Raw genomic sequence first — 17,500 nt, 5'->3', positions numbered from 1 at the left:
GGAAAAATCTCCCCCATCAGGTCCAGGGCGTTCCGCCCAGCCCAGGCATCCAGAAGCAGGATGAGGGATTTGTCCTGGGCTACCAGGTCCCGAGCCAGAGTCTCCACCCTCAATTCCACTGATGATCTCTCTCTCTTGGAGAGCAGCCTGTACTCGGGTCCATGGCTTTCTGTAACCTCTTCCTCATCATTATTGGGTGACTGAGGGTAAGGCTCTACACCCACACTTGCTATTTCAGAAGATGTCTGGGGGTCAGGAGTCACAGGCAGGGATGTGGAGATGGTGGGGTTTGCGTGTGTCTCTTTGATAGAAGTCGTGTCACTGAGATCATTGGAAATGCTAAAATAAGACAGAGTAATGCCACATTTCATAAAAATGAATGCATACCAATAAGACATATGTGAAATTAAAATAAATTCATATTAACGGATGTACATCAAAATGAGCTACTGGAAAATCCATATCAATTATACGATTAGTAAATAAGAGTTTTGCTGTAAGTTTGAATATAAATGTACAGATTGTCTGAGCTCTGGGACACAGATGGGCTGCTACAGTATATACCTGCTTGGAAGCCCAGAGGGATCAGGAGCTTCTGTTGGCTCTGACTCTTCCTCCTCCAGTAAGACTGAGGGAGGAGGAGGAGGAAGAGGAAGGTCCTCAGTGATGTCTGTTTCCCGGATGGGTAGAGGTGGGGGTGGGGGAGAGGGTGGGGCTAAGAACACCTCATCATCATCCTGTGCAATGTTTGGGGGTGGAGTGATCTTGAGGCTGGATTCTGAGATTCGTGGGAAGGAGAGGGGCTTAAAATGGGACATCTGGCCTCTTGGTTTTGTGGGTGGGCCCTGGTGACCTGGCCTGGGGTTGCAATCAGTGAGAGACAAAGCAGAGGTGTCCTTGGCATCCCAAGGTGAAGGCGATGGTGACAGAGTCTTTGGTGTGACCATCACCTGTGGGCATGGTCCCTCTCTGGGGAGGTCTTTCAGTGTTTCCTCAGACGTGCTTGTGTCGTTTGAACTCTGCCGCACCATTTGTGTGGAGGTCTTCTCTGGATTCACTGGAGCTTCACCTTGTGGCATGATTGGAAAGGAGATGGCATCCAGGTTAGCTTGGCACAGCCTTTCACTGGCCTGCCAGTCTGGGGTGGCACCAGTGCTTGGCGTAGTGAAGGGGCAAGGCAAGCCCACAGAGGCAGCCAGGCCAGAGGCACTTTGTGCCCGCTGTCGCTCACTGTGTTTCTGTCTTTCTCTACGCACCACAGGAACATTTGATTGGTACAGGCCTGGATTGAACAGATACTGGTCTGAGTGGAGAGATGCTGAGCCTAGATGATTAGATGGCCTGTTCAACACAGAAAGACAACTGATCAGTGGGAATTCAGCCATGATAAACCACAAAAATACATAACATATTTTCTTTGCGTTTTCTCATTATTGACCACTGCCTCAAACATGGAACGGATGAGTGAAATCAGCTTTGTTGGGATCATCTTTGTTGGTCATATTCAACTAAATGAAGATCCGTACAAGTGAAAGAGAGGAGGCATGTGTCACCTCTCTGTCTTTTATTGCTGCTTACTTATTTCCTTTTGCATTCACTGCAAGGCGGGGTTCTCTTTAAATGCCAGCTATGAATTCCAGTGAAGGACAAACCTGCTCAAAAATAGACCTAAGAAGCTATCAAAGCCAGTCAGTGCCCAATTAAGGAAGGCACAAGTGAGTTATTTCCTTAAAAGTATGTAGGTTTTAAATAATGCTGATTTTTCTATCAGAAAACATGCTCTTTAAAGGAGACAGATAAAGGACAGATATTTTCTCAAACTGAGAGTGCTATTTGACCATTACATTCAACAACAAAGGGAGTTATTTTGGATTGTGTTTGTCTGAGATCCTAAGATGACTAATGATGCTAACTGAATGTGAAAACATGGCATTCAATGTGTTTTGGAAGATCTCCCTGTTAATTAACATCAAAACCATTGTCACCTGAGAAAATAACCAAAGGGAGAATGGTCTTTAATCAGTAAGTAAAGCACTGTTAACCTACTCTTCTTTCAACATGTTGCAGTTCTCTCTGCTCTACTGTATTTCATTAACAAATATAAGAAGAGAAATAGTGCCCTGGAAACAAGGTGTCTACATGTTTAACCTGCACATATAATAGACTGTCCCATATGGTCACAAACCTGCTGTTATATTGGGATGCTGAAAAGGGGTCCTTGGACAATCGGAGGTCTCTGGCCAAGAAATCCTTAAGGATTAAAAAACAAAAATGATGTGAAGATACAAGGAAAGTAGTCCTATTTCAATTATTGACTCAATTATTAACTCAGCTATTATTCTATGATTACAGCAATTGAGAGTGAAATGATATTGATTCAGGGTTTTATTGCAGTTTTGATGTTAATTTATATTTTATGCTCATGATGTTGTCCTTAGCTCCCCATGTATAATAGGACATTAGTGAAAGCTTCAATTCTGCTGTGAAGACATTTAGTAAGATGTCAGTGCCACCACTGCATTTACACTGACACAGTGATGCAGAATCTTTCTGTATTCAGATAAGCTACATTTGTTTGTTTGTTTCAACCCGACCAACAACTGCTATGTCACCCTTACAAATGATTTATACTTATACATAACATACACAGTTATAGTTAGAAGTGCTCCCTTTTTGATTGAGAAGCTAGCCCAATATGACTACCCTCATGTGAAATCCGCTGTTTATATACAGGGTAATTACTCTGTGAGATAAACAGCCCTCTTAGCCATCCCAAATGTTTCCTGTGCAAATCGTAGGCTAAGCCCTGTATGGTTGTCTGCTATCTCCTACGTCTCCTCCCCATAGATATGAACAAAGCTCATTATCAGTCTGACATCTGACAGCACCAAGCATCTGCTCCAGGCTCAGTGGCACCACACAGGAAGTGACAAGTACAGGGTATTTCCTGCAGAGCAAGAAATGAGGGTACAGGCCTCCATCTGCCCCAGCCCATACCCAATCTGCACCCAGCTGTGGTTGATTGGCCACCACCCACTGCAACTACTAATGTCAAAATATCTCAATAGAAGGAATAACAGATAAGCCACTTAAGATAACTGGGGCCATCATGAGTATTAAATGTAGAATGTAAAACTCATTTATTTCATTAAGATTCTTTTAGGGAAATAAACGGAGATATGGTCCAAGTATATACAGAGCCAATCTGCTTATTACACAACTATGTGTTAAGTCCACAGAGGAGAAAATTTGAGTTCCATGTGAAGAAGCGTGGATGGATCTTTGTCTTTTCTTAATTATTCTAAATTCCTCTGGGAAAAATGAGTATGTAAATCTGCTGCCAAGCTAATCAAAGCAATGTGAGATCAAGTGTTTAATGCTGTGACATGGAATGTTTTGCACCACCCAACTGGAATGACTGCAACCCTGGAAGTTACAGTTTAACCTTGTGATGTGATATCACAAAGGTCTTTAGTGGGCTGAATTCAGAAAAATCTGGCTCCCTTGGCAGCCAAGTAACTTTGGTATGCTGATTAAGGTCCAGATAAACAGTTGCGGATTTAATCAAAGACTGTTTTGTGAAGCTTTCTGATTAATGATTACAGATCACAACCAATCAAAGTTAATAAAAAACAGTGTAAAATCATTGTTAAATGAAAGACATTGTCTGTTTTTACAATTCTATCCCCGTGTGGTGGAAAATAATGTTACCTGATTAAAATGTTCCACAGCAGGAGAGGATCTGGACCTGAAGTGCTGAGGCACTGGCCTTTCCTCTGTGCGGTCCAGCAGATCCTCTGCAGAAGCTGATTTCCCTGAGTTTCTAGCTGGAGTAGCTCTCTCAAAGCTCATATCTCGTCGTTGGGAAAAACTGTGACAGTGAAGTTGTTCTTGATTTGGAACTATAGATAAGGTTGTGTTGAGTTTCTCTGGTTCTTTCTCTGTTCTCTGGGGTTCTGGTGTCCTGCCTTGTGATCTGTAGGCAGGAGTGTAGCTTTCAGGCTGAGCCTGATTTGAAGGGCCTTTACTGGGATACGGGCAGTTCTGCAGTCCAGCTAGGAAGGTAGAGGAATGACATGTAATTCCAGAAATGACATCTGATCCCAGGTCCTGCAATGAAGTCATGCTAGGTGTGGAGGAGAGGCTCCGAGACTCATTTGAAGATGAGTATGACTGGAGGTAGGCACTGTGGGGGCGATGAGGACGACCATCCACCCTTCTTCCTGTCTTGCGCTCCATATACTCAGCCAGAGCATCTTGTTGAAGTTGTTTCAGATTGGGTCGGGAGGTGGCAGGTTTGGGTCCACCACTACGACTGGCAACTTGCTCAAATACCTTACGTCGATCAGCAACGCTGGTTTCTGGGAAGAGAAACTGCTGAGGGCCCCTCCTTGTCTCTGGATCAGACACTCCTACCTCATGCATATTCTCTGGTTCTGAGTATGAACGCTTCTTCTGTTCCTTTGTGAGTCGCTTGCGCCCCCCAATCCGCATAATAGGTGGTCCCACAGCTGGAACGCTTGGTAGCTCTGGAGGACTTGTTCTGTCAGCTATTTCAACAGGGACAACATGACGCTCTTTTGGAGTATGAGGGGATGGTGTTGATGGCTTGGGACTTGTCTTAGGTGCCTTCATGGATGTGTGTTTTGCAGGCACTGGTGGAGGGTTGATGCTCAGGTCCCTCCGGCGGAAGGAGGTGGACCTCAGCACCTTGTTCTGGGCATCTTTGATGCTGTCCCTGTAAGCTCGGTTGAAGGACACATCTTGAATTGTTCCAATTGTGTCCTGGACATTATCTTTCCAGTGGGAATCCTGGCCATTCTCCTCAGTGAGTTGGAAGGTGCTCTTGCTTCTTGGCAGGATTGTGGTAGGGTTCTGTGAGTATCTGGCCTGAGGATGTTCAGCACTTGTATGACTCAGACACTCCTGGAGGCCATCATTATTACCTTCATGGCTTAGTGCACTAGAATAGCTCCTAGTTCTCCCTTGCTGGGACAAGTTGCTGCTTCTCTCCAGCATGTTACGGAGGTCCTCCACACCAGACACAGAACTCTTAGCACTCCGAGATGCCTGGCTTGCTCGAGCAGATGAACCATAGTTGGAAAGGCAACTGTGGCTACGAGGCTTTGTTTGCTCACGCCTCTCAAAGTGACTGACTTTTTCAAGAACAGACATGCTACGTTCACTCTGAAAGCTGTACTGGCTAGCTGTGCTTTCAGGACTACCACACCTCTGCACCTCTGCCAGGGCATTCTCCAACCGGGTCAGAGGATGATCCGGATCTCTTTCCTGGTAGGCTCTTGTGTCAGTGTGTTGCCTCACAGAAGCACTGCTTCTTGAGTCACTTCCATGTGCTTGCACTGAGCTAGCCGTATAAGAATGAGGAACCTGTCCCTGAGCAACTTTGCCTGCCATATAAGTAGGTCCCGAGTAGCTGCTTTGCTCTGCATATCTACTTTGCTCCTCCTCCTTGGTGAATTTGTGACTATCAGTGATCTCTGTGTTGGAAGGATAATTTAGTCTCTCTCCCCTTTGCTGCACTGGTGTGTATGGATCCCTCCTTTCCTGGTTTATAGATGCAACAGAGGGCATATGGTCCTGTGCTTGTAAATGTGTCCGGTACAGACCGCATTTGGTTTGGGCTTCCTCCTGCCCTCGCTCAGTTTGCTTAGGCTGAGCTGAGCCATGAGGCTGGATGGAGCTGCTTTGGTATCCATTTTCTACTACCACTGTATCTCCACTTACAGACCCTGTGTCCTGATCCCTCTGAGAGGTGTGCCTGCTCTCCTTGGCAAGTGCTGGGTAAACACCACTAGAACTGTGGCTGCTAGTGGGGATTTGTGCAAAATGGGGTTCAGGTGGTGGCACAGCATAGATGCCAGTGGGCAGCATTGGACGCCCAGGTTGTGAAGCCTGAGGGAAGCTCTGTTTGGGTTTAGTGGTGGGGCTGCTCTCAGGACTTTTCTCAATTACAGTGTGCAGCTGTGCCTCAAGCCCAAATGAGGACTTGCCAGATGCCACAGAACCACTGGAGTGGTGCCAGGAGCCTTTGTGGAGGGCTCTCAGAGATCGGGCCTGCTCTAGACTGGACCAGGAGTTGGGCCGTTCATGGTTGCGAATTGCTGCATAGCTGTCACTGCGTAATGGTGGTGCTGGTGCCCCCTTCAGACTCTCAAAGGAGTTACGGTTTTGTGCTTGTACCCACACTGGCCCTACACTGTGTCGGTGTGATACTGAGGTTCCACCACTGCTGCTCCCACTACTCCCACTGCAACTACTGTTACCTCGGCCTTGACCACTCCCACCTCTGACCTGTGCTCTGCTCTCATTGGTCCTCATCAGCCCTGTGGAAGTTACCTCATGTTCCTCAGACACACCTTGCTGGGGATCATAGATAGTACGGACGTAGCGTATATCTGCCTGTTGCATGCCCTCTGCCCCTCTCTGTTGGGGAAAGTTCTCCATAGAATAGGAACGCTCTTTACTGAATGATGGGGCAGCTGTAAGGTACTCTGGGATACTAGAGCTGGTAGAGAAAGAGCTATAGGCTGAGTCACGCTTGCTGTGGAGGTGGTCAATGCTGTTGGAGGATTTGGAAGAGGACAGCTGGTGGCAGGAACTGTAGGTAGGGTGTGGAGGGTCTAGACTCTCCATGCTGCCCCGGGAGCTGTACTGATCTGGGCTTTTCCTCAAGTAACCTGCCTCATAACTGGACAGGTCAGTGGTAGAGGCACTGCAACGATGAAACAAATAAGAAGAAAAACAAACAAACAACATTTAAATGAATGAACATGAACTATGGGCTACAGTTTTTCATTTACAATCTATATCATCTGCAAGTGAGCAGTCTGACATACAGAAAGCTACTAATCATGGTCAGTAGTTCAAAAAAAATTTTTTTTTCATGTTTATTAAACCTTTATAATGGTCATCTGTTAAAAATCCATTTCTTTATTGCAAGGGAAAGGGAAAGAAAGGGAAGTGACAGATATACCAATTTGCAGTATTCCTTAAATAAATTATTGGAGTAATGTGCCATTCGTCACAGGTCACAAAAGCAGTGCTCTATAGCAGGGGGATGAGCCTGTGGCCCTACATGCTGCTAATGCATGCGGCCTTGCTCCCTCCACTGTGGGTTTATATGTATTTATGACTTATGTGTTTGTCTAACTACAAAGAGAAAAAAAAAATTAAGAAGGTAGGAAAATGAGCTGAGGTGGGCAGATAACTGAAACTGACCACAACTTGTTTTCACACTGTAGTGTCTGAAAGTACTTGAAATAAAAGACTTGACTGATACCAACAGTTTTAGTTTGGTGGTTTCCAACATAGTTTACAAGAAATTCCCTGCAGGAAAAAAGTATTTTCTCCCCTTCATTTAATTATTATACCAAACCAGCTGAATTTTTTTTAGCAATGATTCAAGTAAAAATGCCCAAAAACAAAATGGCTGTAAAATTACAGAGACTGTAAAGTATATACTTCAATGTTTTACTCAGATGATAAGCAAATGTAAATGGCAATAATATATCTAATTGCAGTATCACCTGGGGAAAAGGTACCAATGTCCTTTCTTCTTGACCCATGAAGAGATCGGTTAGTCATTGTTAGGCATGTGTTAAGTTATTAAAATATACAGCAACAAGAAATAAGATTCGTTTCACACACTATCTATTATCTTTATGTCTTCACAAGGTATTCTTTGGGATTGGACATTGGATAACCTCTAACGGTTACGCATATTGTGAGAATAACAGGACTCATTTTTGATTAAGTACACTTGACAGTTGTTTAAGTTTGTCACCATTTATTTTAATTTTTTGGAGGAATTACTTTCTTCTTTCTCTTGAGTTATCCTAAATTTGCTGTGCAGTGAATACTCCAGTCAATGATTCTTCAGCAAACCACATGCAGCATACCAGATAACTCGTTATGACAACTCAACCACAGTGCAATGTGCAAACTCTCATAGCCTAAGGTAATATCACATGACCTTGGCAAACAGCCTTTCTCCATCCTACAATGTACCTCTGTGCAAGTCTGTGTAGTCTTTTTACTCCTCAGAAAATAGGATTCAGTCAGGCTAGAGAATTATATATGCTTTCCAGTTGCATGCTACTTCTATGGAGCTGTTGTGTGGCACCTGTTTTATTTTGACAATAGTGATGCAATGATTTCTGCTGACAGGGTTGCTCTGTTAAGAGCTGCTGAAATATCTTGTGCTTAGCAAATGTTCCTTCATGAGGCTTGGATAGTAATGTGATTGCAGAGGATTCTGTGTCTCACAAACAATAAGCGACTTCTATGGCATGATCTTCTGACCTCATTTCGATGTGTCTCTTCAGGAGAGAGAGAGAGACAGAGACAGAGGGTAATGCAGAGAGACTGATAGAGAGAGCTCTATTGTTAGGCAGGCAGTGGCCTGATTGTTCAAACCTGGAGTGGTAGTTTTGGTGCCAGGCTCCCATGCTGCCCTGGGATATCTGCATCATACTGTGATCCTGTTGAGACTCCCCAAGCTTAGTGGAGTGCCAGGAGTGAGGACGAGACACAGGCTCACTCCGTCTGACAGAGAGAGAGAAAGAGAGAGAGAGAGAGAGAGAGAGAGAGAGAAATATTAACAATGCAGGCAATTGAAATGACAGAAGAGACATCGAGATCTAATAATTCACATTGCCTCAAACACACACACACACACACACACACACACACACACACACCCACACACACACACTCCAAAACCCTGCTGCAGTCATACAGTGAATACTACATTGCATGTGTTATCTTTATGCATCTTTAAAATAAACAGAGTTGAGGCCCAGTCTCACACCATAATGGAGTCCTGTGAGCCTACCTGCCACTGAGCCGATCCATAAATGTATAAAATACTGGTTTAGAGAGAGAGCATATATGGACACTTTGGACAGAATAAGGGGAGAGAGAGAGAGACAGAGAGAGGGGGGGGGGGTCAGCAGAAATGATAGCATGATAGCCTGATGCTTTATCTCACTCTAATTAAATGAACTCCATCAAACAAACATGTTCACCCTCAAAAGAGCCTATCGCCCATCAAAAACAGACTAATATTTGGAAAAGAGACTTTAAGTCTAAACATCTGAGAAGCTGACTCACATTTATGTTTAGTGAAGAAAAGGAACTTCAGGAGCCAAATCAGTCACATTTCTACTGAACTGCTGAGTGTCTTTGTTTGGTCCGGCACTTTTTCACGTCATATTACATTACATTGTCTGATCAAGAACTTCACAAGAACTTAACAATGACATTTTAGTAGTTATTGTTCATTTTTTTCAATTCAGCTAACTTTATTGGAATAACAGTAATACGACTTATTTCTGCATAATAGACACTTCTTGTGCTTACGTAATCCACATTCACCGGAGTAAATGAAATTACGAAAGCCCTTGAAAAGAAATTTTATCAATGCAAGTGTTTATAGAGTGTAAAAATAAACTGTGACACTCCAAACGGGTGTATACTATGGAAATGAACATTCACAAATATGCTGTGAAAACTGCAAAACTATACTGAGACAGTCTGGAATGAGCAGTCATGTAATAACCAATTTCCACTTATTCACTACTTCAGCGCAACTATTCCTTCACCCTGAGTCTGCCGACAGCTGGAGTTAGAGTAAGAGTGGTAATGCTGTCTACTGCACTGGCATTTTGTGTTTGTAACAGTTTACAGGATAATGAGTGTCTTTCACAGACAGTCACTTAACTGTTTCCCCTCCCTATTCCTGATGAATGCTCTGTTTTTGCCTCTCCGGCACAACACACTTGGTGAACAATGCCTCTGTACTCTGTATCTGGCCAGTGTTGACCTTTCTGACACCCTCTCGAGCCTTTTCATAAAAACTTAAGTTTGACACTCGACACCACTGAGCACAGTTAAAATACTCATCTTTATTTCACTGCAACCCAAAAGCCACCTCTTACCCCACACATAAGTCCCTGTTGTGCCCCTTAAGCACTCCCTAAACCATCTGCGTAGAATACAGTGTACCCAGCAAGTTCACTGAGAATATAACACATCAAAACACCTATTATGAGAGTAAGATGAGTAAAATGAAATATCAGTATGTGGTATCAATTTCAAGGAGCACTCAACCAAATATTCAACAGATGAGTAAAAAAAAAATCTAATTGTGAAACAAATCTGGGAGGTCAAAGTGTCTGTACACTAATGAGAACAATGAGGCGGTGAGGTGAACAGAGAGTTTGGCACTGAGACAAGGTCTGATGGCACATAGGCTACTTTTTCAGTATTGTTGCACTAGGATGCAGAAAGGATGTTATGACTCACTCTTCTCTTTCGACAACAAGGGAAAAAAGCCATCAGTTCAACAAATACTGGCCATCCATACATGGAGAAGAAGCATCTATATTTTCAAGACAAAGCAATAGAAAAGTGTGATGGTCTATTACTTGGGAATGTAACAGCAATATAGCAATCCCTATTATTCAAATAATGACACCAGACCATGATGTGATATCATTTGCTCTTGGTCCCTCAAGTTTCCTCTATATGACCAAGGACACACACCTAGCACCATGGTAACCTGTCATTGTGCTGACTGACCCTACTGCAGCAGCAGCTACACAAGGCTTCACAATATCCATCTCCATATGCACCATATCATCAAAATGACAGCTCTCTCCCTTACCCCGTCTTCTAGAGAAAATCAGAACAGAAATCCTCCCTCTTTACAAGCTGATGCGGTGAGATAAGAGTAATCATCACTTTATCTCAAATACCAACACTTCATACTCCTCTTCAAGTGAACAGAAAAAGAAAACAGGGAGAGAGAGAGAGAGAGAGAGAGAGAGAGAGAGCAGGAAAGAGAGAGAGCCTTTTAATTAGCTTAATAACAGTCCCCTTAAACTCCTCTACACTAAACAGGCTAAAGAATTCAAATTCTTCAGTACGGTGCAAATAAACTGATAAGCTCCAGGTGTTCACTCTGAGAACTTAAAGAATGTGAGGTTCGGACTGGCGGGGGGATTGCTGAACCCACAGATGAGTCAGATCTCCTGACCATCTGAAAGTGCAGTGCTTGCAGCTCAAAGCATAAACAGGAAACTACACTATCTAAATGCAGCATGAAAGCAGTCATTCTTAATAACCTCTACAGTGTAATTATATCACATTTTTGACATATTTTCCACAGCTCCTAATTGGATAACCTCTCTCCATGATTCTGAGAGTTGTATGGCAAAAATGAAAATTTCTCAGACCAAAAATGCCCTCCGAATCCATCACTGCAACATCAAAACATCTAGTGCCAAGCAGTCTGAAACCAAACTGTCTCTTTCTCACATTATGATCAACCTCTCAGTCTACACTAGACAGCTGTTACTATGGTCTATATCACCTCAACCTACAAGCTAAGTTATATATCAGCTGTTACCAGACTGTGGACTACCAATGCTGTCTCACCAGTACAAAATCTCTTTTCACTGGCCACCATTATCACCTGAACCATTCCATGCTTTACTGGCTGTGAGCCTGTTACTGACCCAAAAAAACACCTATATTACTTAGCTGAGTACCAGAGCACTTAGTATGTACTGTGGCAACTGTCATCTGTCCAGAAACTTCATCAAAATAAGTAATTAGTAACCATCTCCTGGTTGAATAACCACGCTGTTCTTTACTTATCGTTTGTCACCAGACAGAAAACTATCCCACTCTTAGCACTTACCTGACGGCAAATCACACTGCAGCCATTACCTGACAGTAAACCAACTGACGCTTGATGTGTAGCAACCATTACCTGATGGTGAACCACCCTCACTTATCATCACCTAGTAACAATTACTTGGAGGTGCTACGCCTCATTCTTTGTGCCTGGCAAAAGTTACCTAGCGGTAAACCTGAGTACTCTGGAGATGAGTCCTGTGGCCAGACTGTTGACACTGCTCTCTGACGGCGACTTGCACAGCGCTCCATCCGACCGTCCTGTGACTGAATTCTTCTGCTTTCTGCGCAGTTTCCTTCGGTAAAAAGCCCCGAGAAGTTCCATGGCATCTCCTGATTTCACCAACGAAACTCTGGAGCTAAGTGGCAGGCGGCAGGTAGTGGCTGGGCGGTTAGCAGCGTAGATACGCAAGGTTCATTACAACAATGTAATTAAGCATCATTACTGCTCATAAGATAACAAACACAATAAACATCCTGCCCTGGCAGCCCAACACACAGCACTGGGGACAAACCACAGAGAAAGAGAGATAGAGGGAGGAAGAGAGAGAAAGGGGGGGGGGGGATGAGGAAAGAGAGTAAGGGCGGGGGAGGAAAGGCAGTCTATAGAGCAATAAAAGAGAAATACAGAGTAATGTGATGGATAAAGGATAAAAAGTTAGAAAAATACTTATAGAACTGGGGAGGGGGAAGGGGGGAGTCAGAGGACAAATAAAGGTCAATTAGTGAGAAAAACTAGAGCAAAAACAAGTTAGGATGTCTTGACACAACATCCCAGACTAGAAACAGTCTGTAGATTACAGGGCCAGGGGGGAAAGCTAACACATGATAGCATGCGCTAACACAGGCAACAAAGAGATCTCTGTGTCTTTCTCTCTCCTTTCCCCTCTGTTCAACCAACCCAACACATGACCCCCCCCAGTGAAGTCATCAACCCCATCCACACCCTTGGGCCACAATCAGACTCTTGAAAGGACCAGAAAAGGCCAGAACAACCTCATTATTTGGGTGTGTCTGTGTGCTTCCTCTCCTCTAAACTGTGATGAGTGTGTGTCCCAGGGCTAAACAAGGATGGTGTCTGTGTGTGTGTGTGTCTGTGTGTGTGTGTATGGTGTGGGTATGTATGTGTGTGTCTTCATCGGTGTTGGGCAACTGGAGTACAGGGGACAAAAGAGACTGCATGGAATGGTGACGTACACATACACAAACACGCATCTGCAGGAGCTCATCTTTTAGAGCCTTAAGTTAAGAAGATGAGGACAAAAAGGCCAACACCTCTTTCCGTCCCCAAACACAAGAGACAGATTTCCGTGGTGTCCATTCCTATTTGCTCTCCCAGGAGGGAAAAAGGTTTTCCTCCCTACACTCCCATGAAACACGACCTCAGGGAATCTGTCGGGAACACAAGATCCGTCCGTCTCAGACGCCGGGAAGAACCCACAAAAAAAAAAAAGCATTTTTCCCCACTGTTGGGCCTCTCTTTTGTGCTGTCTATGAGGGCCTGAGCAGGGCTGGGTGTGTCTGCCTAGAGAAACCTTATCTGAGTCCTGGGAAACACAGTCCAGCTCTGTAATCTGTTTGATCTGTGAGGAAACTGAAATTGGAGACAGGATTAGATTGGAATAGGGGTGGAATGGGTGTGTGTGCGTGGGGGGGTGGGGGGGGGGTCCCTGCCTGGTCTGAGGAGCAGCTTCATGCTCAGACTGGTGACCCCAGGTCCTGCAGGGAGGGTGCATCTGTATGTGAGAGTGTGTGCGTATGTCTATCAGTTAGATCACTGTTGAGTTCTTGCAAGATGTGGTCATTCCTGACACGAAAAATACATTGCTATTTGTGTGTCTATGTGTGTGTGTGTGTGTGTGTCTGTGTTTGTACATGTATGTGTGCAGTGTGTACTTGGGTATACATGTGTGTGTACGGCGTGTGTGTGTGTGTGTATGATGTGCCAAAGAAAGAATGTGAAGAACTTACACAAAAAACAAACAGAGAGCACTTTGACCTTATCAGAGCAGTGGGGAGAGGAAATGTAATTAATCGTGTCACTGTGTGTGGAGGTTTAATCTTCTCTCCAGGGACACGGATATAATACAACCACGTACAAGCTGAAGAATGTGCAGCAAAATATGTGGGTGAAATATCTGAACTATATATCATTACCTCTTATTAATTTAATATCCACAAAAGCTCCAGAAACTGACTACCATGAAAAAAATGCTACACCAACACAGAGAGAAAGAAAAGCAGATACAAAGCATGCATAAAGATAATAAAAAGAGGAGAACAGGGAGGATGAGAGAGAGAGAGGGAGAGAGAGACTGAGAGAGAGAGAGAGAGAGAGAAAAAGAGAGAGCGGGAGAGGGAGAGAGAGAGAGAGAGAGAGAGAGAGAGAGGGAGAGAGAGAGCATAGAAGAAACTCAGTGTGTCTGGGCCTCCAGAGGAAGGGGGATATGTTTATCACCACACAGTCCATCTTGACATGCAGTCCCCCTGGAGTCCAGCAGACCCCTTTCCTGTCCAAGTGTCGTCAAACCACACTGCACTGGGCATCTCTCTATGCCATCAGATCATCCACGCAGGAAATGAGTTTCACCGTTTCAGAGACATAGTGTACTTCAAAACACACTTGTGCTGTTTTTAATAACTGTTAGAAGAGACGTATAATGGCAAACACCACGCCTCTTCACAACACCCATCTCTACTGTTAGTCTTAAAAATAGATTTAAAACCCAATAAAAAATACACACACACACACACAAGCCTGTATAACAATCCAATACTAACCACGAGATGTGGAACAGAGGTGGTCTAAAAAGTCTTTAAAGATGTATCTAAAAACCCCAACACCACAAGACATTTTTCTTAAGTCCCCGAATCATTCTCAACAGACTTCTTATGCTAAACCAAAATATTTTACAAACAATCTGATGAGATGCTGTAACTGACTGAAACGGTTTTTATCTCTTTTTTAAGGCCTTTGTGTGGGACTAAGGAGTAGGAGAGATAGGGATGCTATTTTTCAGCACTCCTGGAGCAACTTGAAGATAAGGGCCTTGCTTAAGGGCATAGTGTCACTAGCCGGAGGAGGGGTAGAGCCCTCTAGTACTATGTCAATTTCTGTTCTCCAAATTGACCCACTCTCCAATTCAGGGTGTGCAGCTCTCACTCATTTAGCCAATTCAACAGATTCTGGTGGTGCAAGGTGTTCGGTTAAATATACTCAGTGTGTGTGTGTGTGTGTGTGTGTGTGTATGTGTGCGTATGTGTGTGTGTGTGTGTGTCTCTGCTTCCTTACTATCCTCTCCATTTCTCTCTCTCTCTCTCTCTCTCGGTGTCTCTCTCTCTCTCTGTTCTAAAGGACTGGTATTTGTTTGCTTGTCTTTCTGTCTCAGGAGGGCACAGTAGAGCCATGAGGATCATAGCACCATCTATCGGAATGAGCCTCCTCGTAATGCCCTGTTTTAGACCAAGATGCTCATCACTAACATCTTTTTATGACACCACTGAAGTCATCAAACATTAGGCTACAAAAGGACAACATATTACTTCCTTATTTAGGTGATATATACCCCTTTATGTACATATATTTGTCAGGTCACATATAGCCCTATATCCTTGATATAGTGTGCAACACACACACACACACACACACACACACACAAGCACAATCTGGGGACATGACTATTTGTGACATAGCTGTAGGTAGAACAGCTTGTTTTTCCCACAGTTATATCTTCCTGAGTGTGTATGATTGTGGGCAACTGCTCTCTTCCACCTCCACAGCGGAAAGGAAAGATGCCCTAGAATCTCTCTGCTCTGTTTCCATAATGATCAACGATACAGGAACCTCCTGCCCCTACCTCTAAGTCTACAACGGAGAGAAGCCACAGTACCTCATCATTCTATCCCCATGGCGATGCATTTGCAAGGGATAGAAATTTCAAGAGTCCAATAGTTGAGGCATTCTGTAAAACATAAGCAACACACCTGGCATGTCTATCACAACCTGGATACCTTTCCAGATTCTTTTTGTGGAGCTAAACCTCAGAATATAAGAAACATACAGTCTGAACAAAAAGAGGATGTTCTGCAAAGATTGCACCGGTGTGCTGTAAAAGTGTCACCCTACTACATTTCCTCTTCCTGTTGTCATTGTCCTCTTTTTGGTGGAATGTTAGTGGTAAGGAAGAGGTTTTCTGTTTCTTTTCTCTGGATTGGGAGCATTTTCAAATACCCTGTTTGCTGATTTCCTCTCCAGCAAGTGCTGATGCAGCAGTGAGCTCAAAATACATGCCTAAACGTTTAAGCTGTTGCTCTGAAAACACGTTGGAACACACAAATACAAAAGCACACACAAAAATACAAATTTCCCATGGGAGTGGTGTTGTGCTGCTGCCTGTGTTCTGTATGAACACAAACACAATCACTATTATGTTCCCTGACAAACAAAAAAGTGTCAAGGGAAACAGTAGTGTCATTCTGAAATGATTACCACATTAATACAAATATAGACATTACATGCAGGCACAGGCACACACACACACACACACACACACACAGAAACACAAACATACACTGAGCAGACCTGTTTCTGATGCGTAGTTTAACTCCTGAGCATCCCAAGTTGTCCTGAGATGGCCCGTGATTGGATGAGGAGGCAGACAGCGGGCGGGGCTCACTGTTGCAGGATCCGTGATTGGAGGAGGCAGACTGGGGACGAAGTTCACTACAGCAAAGATCAGGACACCAATCTCTAGAGCAAAAAATACATATATGTATATTTATTAATTACACATCTGCAAATTGTGAGCATAGAGGTTTACTATCTGTAATGTTTGAGAGAAGAGCAGAATAATTTCTTCAAACTGAGATGATTCAAGTATAGTATGTGAGGAGGGTCAGCTCAGAGAGCAGGACTGCTAGTCTGACAAGAACGTCATAGTCTCCACCCAGTACAGGCCAGTATATTTGGGTGATATCGAGGTACAACACATGACATGAAGTGGTAAACCCTAAAACATTAAAAAGTAGTCATTAAATAATAAACATTATTAATATTTCTTACATTTTGAAGAATGCAGCACCTTCATTTAACAGGATTTTAAATCATATTTCATCAAATTACTTAAAAAAAAAACTGAAACCACACAAATATAAAGCATTTATATGCATCATCTTGATGTTGTTCTAACTTGTAATGAATGAGGTTTGGGTTGAACAAGGGGCCTGTGATCTAAACACTCAAAGTTAACTCTCTTTTCAGTTTCAACTGCTTCATCTGTCGTGTGATGAGTACCAGCTTCTGTTGCTGTATCTATTTTCCAGTGAGCAGTACAAAATCTCCCCTGAGTCTGTCTAAAGCAAAAGCCCAGGTCAAAGGGCCAGGGAGTTCGTGTGTGTGTGTGTGTGTGTGTGTGTGTGTGTGCGTGCATGCATGTGTGTGTGTGTGTGTGTTGTATACAAGAACAATAAAATGCTGGTTGCAGGATGAGAGGGTATTGTTATCTCTCCGTGAGTCACCACTCACTTGTCAGGGTCATCAAAAGATGTCCTTTGTGGAAGCGTGTGTGCAGGTTTGTGTGTGTAAATGGTTATATCTCTATATCCTTTCTCTTGACCCTATTGCTTTGATCCCCCTCTATCTTTTTTTCTCTCTCTTCCTCTTTTTCTGCCTGTATCTCTCACATGTGTCTTTGCATTTGTTTGGGTATCATGGAATCCCACATTATTACTGGTGTGTTTGACTAAGGTGGCTCTTGCCATGCCATTTTCCACACACACA

The 17,500-nt window shown here is 43.7% G+C and overlaps 1 protein-coding gene across 1 annotated transcript in view; it reads right to left on the bottom strand.

Annotated features, from left to right (window-relative positions):
- shroom3 (shroom family member 3) overlaps nt 1-8,562 on the bottom strand; it is a 13,722-nt gene extending 5,160 nt beyond the window's left edge. The window contains exons 1-5 of the mRNA XM_030767913.1: nt 8,437-8,562; nt 3,712-6,733; nt 2,186-2,250; nt 565-1,341; nt 1-339 (exon numbers count right to left, since the gene is read on the bottom strand). The exon at nt 1-339 is cut by the window's left edge and continues 54 nt beyond it. Of these exons, the coding sequence (XP_030623773.1) occupies nt 1-339; nt 565-1,341; nt 2,186-2,250; nt 3,712-6,733; nt 8,437-8,492 (4,259 nt within the window). The 5' untranslated portion in view covers nt 8,493-8,562. The remainder of the gene's footprint in view (nt 340-564; nt 1,342-2,185; nt 2,251-3,711; nt 6,734-8,436) is intronic.
- Between the last annotated feature and the right edge of the window lie 8,938 nt (nt 8,563-17,500).

The sequence above is a fragment of the Chanos chanos genome, chromosome 3, assembly GCF_902362185.1.
Source record: "Chanos chanos chromosome 3, fChaCha1.1, whole genome shotgun sequence".
Taxonomy (NCBI): Eukaryota; Metazoa; Chordata; class Actinopteri; order Gonorynchiformes; family Chanidae; genus Chanos; species Chanos chanos.
The sequence above is the reverse complement of the archived record's forward strand: the minus strand, read 5'-3'. Positions and strand labels throughout refer to the sequence as shown.